The 6,673-nt window shown below is 36.0% G+C and overlaps 1 protein-coding gene across 1 annotated transcript in view; it reads right to left on the bottom strand.

Annotated features, from left to right (window-relative positions):
• Positions 1 to 2,818: 2,818 nt before the first annotated feature.
• Positions 2,819 to 6,673, bottom strand: part of LOC124170078 — a 119,280-nt gene continuing 115,425 nt past the window's right edge. The window contains exon 20 of the mRNA XM_046548773.1: positions 2,819 to 3,571. Coding sequence (XP_046404729.1) covers positions 3,118 to 3,571 — 454 coding nt within the window. The 3' untranslated portion in view covers positions 2,819 to 3,117. The remainder of the gene's footprint in view (positions 3,572 to 6,673) is intronic.

Genomic DNA, 6,673 nt, shown 5'->3' with positions numbered 1-6,673 from the left:
AGGCAGAGCAAGTTTCATAGTCTCCCCGTGTAAGTAACAAATCTGATGGGTCAAATCCTAGTGAAAACTTACAAGAAAGCATAGTTTCTAAATAGTTTTGGAGTTGTAATCATTCCATCAAAACTTTGAACACCTTCTAAATATTCACTCATCGTTACAATCGCCATTTAAAAATGTATGAATACAACTCTAATGACAACAAATTAGTCCTTTGAGCAAAATTTGAGTTAGCAAAATATTTCTCAGAGCGATCTTTAATTATGGACACTTATGCATATCTTTTGAACAAAAAAGAATTGGCAAATATACCAAAATCAACCTCTAAGAAAGAGTGAATAATCCACAAATGAAAGAATTCATAAAGTTATGTCACAGGCAATCCTTTATGGTGATGTATTTGAATAATAATAATAACTCTTTTAGCCGATGATATAAATTAGCACCATTTCAAGTACCACATCTAGGGTGCACAAATTCATACCATACGGTCTAAAAAGTCGCGATAGGGTGATTCATTAGACAATTTAAATATATATCACCAAGGATATTCGCAGCACTTATGTCACAGGACATCCGTGCATTGTGATGATTTGATAATAATAATAGATCTCTGACCGATTACATAATATATCACCACATTTCCCATTCACCAAACTAAATATCACATTAAATATGAGGCAGACAATTCAAGTAAATAAATATATTACCCACAGGACAATTCCATTTCAACAAGTGCTCACTTTATACATAACTTGCAAATCTGATGGGAAAAATCCTTGTGAAAACTTAAATAAACTCATATTTTTTAAATAGTTTTGGAGTTGTACTAATTCCATGAAAACTTTGAGCACCTTCTTAGAGTCACGCATTGCTACAATCACCATTTAAAAATGTATGAATAAACCCTAATGACAAAAATTAGTCGTTATAGCAAAATTTGCGCTGATAAAATATTTTTCAGAGCGATCTTAAATTATGGATACTTAAACATATCTTTTGAATAAAAAAATTAAGATCAATCACCAATTATGTATATCTATACAGTGGAACTTGGTTAGTACGTTTCTGAAGGGACCACGAAAAATGAACGTACTAACCAGGAAAACGTACTAACGAGGAAAGTAAATAATAGCAGTCGGGGTTATTGCAATCAGTGAAAAAGTCGTCATAATTACAATTACTATCGGTACTTCTCATAGGATCGCCTTCCTGAACTCTTTTCACATTTAAAATCAAGAAAATGAGCGCTACCATGAAAAACAATACCATGTGAATAAAAATCACAATTTTTCATGGACATCCCGGAGACGATTTCATGATTACGGCGTCTATCTCCCGTGATTTATCCTATACATATTTACAGAACGAGGACGAGAGAAGCTCAGACAAGCGAAGACAAGTCATTTTTCTTTCTCACAGCGTACTCGGAGAATATAACAACAACCCGGAGTAAGTCAACTGGTTTTTTAAACATCATAAAAATTGGGCAAAATTATATTGACTTTCAAATTACGGCAACAGCCGTAGACATTCGCTTCTGGAATGATACCATTTCGATTGTAAAATCGATCGATATATCGACTGATCACACGCAAGATTATTAGATTACGACGTAATTACAAGAAAATTTTATATTAAACAGTTGAAATTTACATTCAAAATTTGTCTAATGTCGTCTGCTTTCGTTCCGAGATCAATTATTTTTAAGCTAAGCTTCGCGTGGAGATCCTGAGGATCGTCTGCTCCCGCAACAGTAGTCAAGTAAATACGCACGACGTCGAGTTTATGGAACAGTACTGCTTTAGATAATGTGGAAATTGTCTGACTCATTTCTTCATCATGATAACTCGTGCAATAGCAACAATTGCCCACTCACGAACTTGGTGCGCAGCAGTGGGCACTCCCAAGCTCCAAAGGCAACAGAAGGTGAGGAGCTCGGGGTGGGGAAAATTGGGGCTTCTTATTGGTTGTAGTTTTTCATAGTCAGACATTCCCGAAAAATGGCCGCATTTTATTTTTCATCACGTCACAAGAATTCAGAAATGCATTTGGATAAATTACGGTAGAAGAAAGAGATGTGGAATGAATGGAAGAATGTTAATGACTAATGATAATAAATTAAATCATGAATTCAGACGTTTGCCACCCTTAAGAAGACACTAGAGAACGAATTGCGGGTTGCGTCACAGCAAGCAATTGAGCGTACTAACCAGGAAAGCGCAATTTTTTCAAACGTACTAACCAAATTCTTTTACCTGTATTTTGTTCGGATGGTACCGGGACCGAGGGAAATCGCCGTACTAAGGAGGAAAACGTACTAAGGAGGAACGTACTAACCAAGTTCCACTGTATTAAGATGTGGATGTACACGTACTTCTTCCAAATAAACGTCCCACCCTGGTTTTTCCCGCTTAAATGAATAAATGATGGTGGCTAAAGTTTGCCAAAGTGCATGACTTCCTAAATGCGTGGCTTATTTATCGAAAAATAACTGAACAGAAAAAAGTCACTTTTGAAATATCGAAGGTCACTTGCCTTGATTATGCTAAAAGTGTTTGAAAATCATCAATCCAAGGAAATCAAACTTATGTTCCCATTAATTCTGTTAGATTTCATAGCCTAAAACTATGGCCACAATTTAATGTTATCCAAAGACGAAGAGTAGACTGAAAAGGAAAGCAAAATCATTTTGTAATAATAGCAACATTGGCCTTCATCCAAAAATTTTCTACGAATATCATGTAAAAAGGTAAAAATGTATATCGTTTCTAGTCTACATGCTCTTTCTGTGTCGTCTTTTAACATCAAATCACCGTCATGATTATTGTACTCATTTATTAAATAAATTTAGCAAAACTTCTATAGGAATGCACTACTGCCCCCTGTGCATGGCGTCCGATACATTGGACGGGATGTATTATTTAAACTACTGATTGTAAAAATTTAAAAATTTCATAAATTAGTTAAAATGAACCTTAATAGCCAGAATAATAACTTTTAAAATATATATTTGACAAAAATAACTTTATGCACTAAGGGGTTAAGTAAAACTCCTTTGTTACTAAATACAAAAGCATAAATAATGCAATGCTCCTCTGGCTCTTAATGTAACACAGTTTATTGCATGGTGCCAACAACGGGGGGGATGCCAACAATAGGGCATTCTATCCTACATGTATATGGAAATGTGGATGAAGATGTTCTTCTTCCAAATGAACGTCTCATCCTGGTTTTTCCCGCTTTCAGATCCTTCCAGAGTTCCGATCTGATAGGGAAGGGGTCATGGTCTATACATCCCGGTGCCTCTTCGAACATTCTCTCATTGAGCTTGAGAAGAAGTGGCAAGATGATAAAGTTGAGGATGAATATGATTCCCGTGATGATCCATCGGTAGTCTGCCAATGGATGATCGCCGTCCAAGAGAAATGGCCAAGACAGGGCCAAAACAAAGGTTTCAAAGTTGTAGAGGATGTCGTCATATACACTCACTCTCCAAATTCTCATCGGGTACGGCGTGATGAAGACACGGTAGACCATCCACAGTGTGTTGGTAGTTTTTGTCATTACCCGCCTATTGGGAGAAAAAAGACATGAATTCGTATGAAAAACACATGACTTGTGCAACAATGCATACAAGGCTCAGCTGAAAATCGATTAGTACTCATTTGTGCCCTGCAAAACACCCATGAAAAAAACTGAAGTCATTATTAAGAATGCTGAGGGGAAATAGTAAATATTTCCCTCACCGGAAAATCACACGTATCCAATGTGTGTAGTCCATGAGCCAAGATTCAGAGGTCTTGAGGCCTGGTTACATGGTACATAAGAATGTACAAGATTCTGTACATTTTTCTGAATGGTTTTCTGAACAGATTCTTGTACATTCTCATGGACAAGATCCACGAATAGGTGGTCACACGGTACATTTTTTCGGACATTTTTCCGTACATTTTTAAATGTGCAACAAATTATTTCAACGTCAAATACAAACCAATGGGGAACATGCAAACTTCTTTAAAGTACTAGAATAATAAGATAGTTACCTCAAATGTACTTGCTGAAAATTTCACGGATGAATAACGTTTTAAAGCAGAGATAAGAGTCATTAAAAAAAATCTTCATCGACTGTTTGAAAACACGTGACGGAGCGTGGGCGCGTTACATCACGGCACGGTATCCACTGATGACAGGCCTAGGAAGTGGATAGAAAAACTGTCTATGTGGGGACTCAAATGCATATTTGGCGAATATAATTGCTGTTTTAACTTCAAACTTCGGATTGGGAATATTTTGGGTTGCCAAGGTGTTGTTGAAATAAATAAAGACGATTGTTTGGGGAGCTTTGGGAAGATTAAATTCAAATAAGTCGATTGCAGATTGTGGTCTACGTTACACACCTACATCATTTGCTTAATGCAGTAAGTGTATGTCAGCATGGACCTTCAATAGAAAAACGTGTGAAAAACATATAAATCGTGTATCCCATAAAATCGTATAAAGTGCCCCGTCGTCTAGTACCTCTATTTACTTGCCGGAGAAGGTTTTTGCTTGTATTCGAAAGGACGACAATAAGAGGAATAAGTGGTTGATGATCCACAGAATTGAGTCAAATACATTATCTATATTGCCAACGGGATATCCTCAACGTAAGTATATGTACTCATAAATCATAGTTACCGAAGGTTTTATCAAGTTACTTATTTCACTTTGTAAACAACTCTATAAATGTATCTATCATTCTACCCATTGTAGGATCAAATTATAAGGAAAGTGGCTGTTTACGAGAATAAATACAGATTATGATTAAACCACGGAGAAAAATAAGGAATGTAAAGGGCAGCCGGACTAGCAAGGAGTCTATCAAAATAATTATCGGAGCCATGCGTAAACAAAGAAGTCGCCAATACAAGCCAGATTAACTAAATAATTTGTCACCTATTTCTTCCGCATCTGTAAAAGTAATTGAAAATTTTACCTTCCATATCATAATATAAGTTATTTCTCCTTAGGTAAATATACTTCAGGGTCTAGTTATCATTAGTCATAATAATAACATATATTAAAGATGGACACATGCACGTCTCACATTTCAGAATATTTAAATTGATATTTTAAATTAAGATAACAGTAGTACGCACAAGTAATAGTTTTCAAAATAAAAGTATAATAACCATAACAACAGTTACATTAGCGCCTTTTTAAGCGCCTATTTCACTCTTCACTTGTGTTCTTCTTAGATTCCTATTGGTCGCAACGATCTATGTCACCAACATCAGTGACATCTATGGCTAGGCCATTAGGGAGACGGATTCACGGACTTTCACCTAACCGCCCGGTCACCAGAATACGATGGCAAAGTGACTGCCGTTAGCTGTAAACCCTTCGCGCTTTAAGTAGCTCACGTCTACCCGAGTTCTGGAATAAGGGTGCTGGCCTAGGTGCATCAGCAGCTCAGTTACTAATGAGTCGAAGGCTAATGTCCAAATTGCCTTTTAGTACCAAATTGTTTAAGCCACTGATTCAGAAAGATGTATGCAATAAACTGAGGTCAAATGCAAGCAATATTATGACAGAGGTGCTGTCACCACGCAAGACTTTTACCCAGGTGATAAAGTTGTAATAAAAATAAGAGTCTGGTTACTTGGTGAAGTAGTGGTCAAAGATAGAACACCAAGGTTATACATAGTAAAAATCTTGAGGATTGGATGTTGTGAAGGAATTCATTCCATTTGAGACATTCTATAACCCTTATAAATGATAACAATGTAATTGATAGTGATTACAAAACTAGATCAGGCAGGATTGTGAGAAAACAAAAAATGTACTGTGATTGATTGTATTTTGAATATTATTTCAATGTTAATTTTGTATTTGATTATTGACATTAATATAAATTAGGTGATGTTAAAGTACATTACTTTCTTTAAATTTAAACATTTGTAAATTGTAATACTAAGGCCTGAAAAGTTTTTTTGAATTAAATGATTATTATTATTTTATTGAGTGTGATGCTAACGTTGGAATGGTTATTTTCGATTGGGTTGAATTTTTTAAATTGAAACAAAAATGTCATGATATTTTCTCTTTTGTTTTTCAATTGTTTTAAGTGCTGTCTACACTCCCTTTATTCATATGCTCACTGTTGAATAAAGGTTCATAAGAACACGACAAGAAACATAACTGTGAGTTATTGAAATATGCGAATCAGCCCCCGGTTGGAGGTTGGGTCCATACCTTTCGAACGGCGATTAGCATTACTTTTGACTTTCGATCCATTTGTATGCATTTCAAATGCTCTCTCTCCAATGCAGTTGGAGAAGAGTATACCATATTTTACTTCCGTTGGAAAATTAAGTCAGGTAAGTCAGTAGCGAGTTGGAGAAAGTCAGGAGTCGACAAAGACATCAAGAGAAAAGAACCGCTGTCATTCAAATGGCTGCTAGGGAATGTCGTACACCATACTGTGTTGTTGCCGTTTTATGGGTAATATAAGAATTCTGGAAGTAAATAGGAAACGTATATCCAAGGACGAAATACAGATGTAAAACAAATGTTGTCTTATCTGGGCCGATTCCTCCAAAGATGGGCTAGGTTGATGCCACCTAAAGCCCGTAGGAAAATTGGATTCGCTGTTTTATTGGTGATATGAGAATTCTGGAAGTAAATCGGAAAC

This window comes from Ischnura elegans, chromosome 13 (genome assembly GCF_921293095.1).
Source record: "Ischnura elegans chromosome 13, ioIscEleg1.1, whole genome shotgun sequence".
Classification (NCBI taxonomy): domain Eukaryota; kingdom Metazoa; phylum Arthropoda; class Insecta; order Odonata; family Coenagrionidae; genus Ischnura; species Ischnura elegans.
This window is presented reverse-complemented; position numbering and strand designations above follow the sequence as displayed.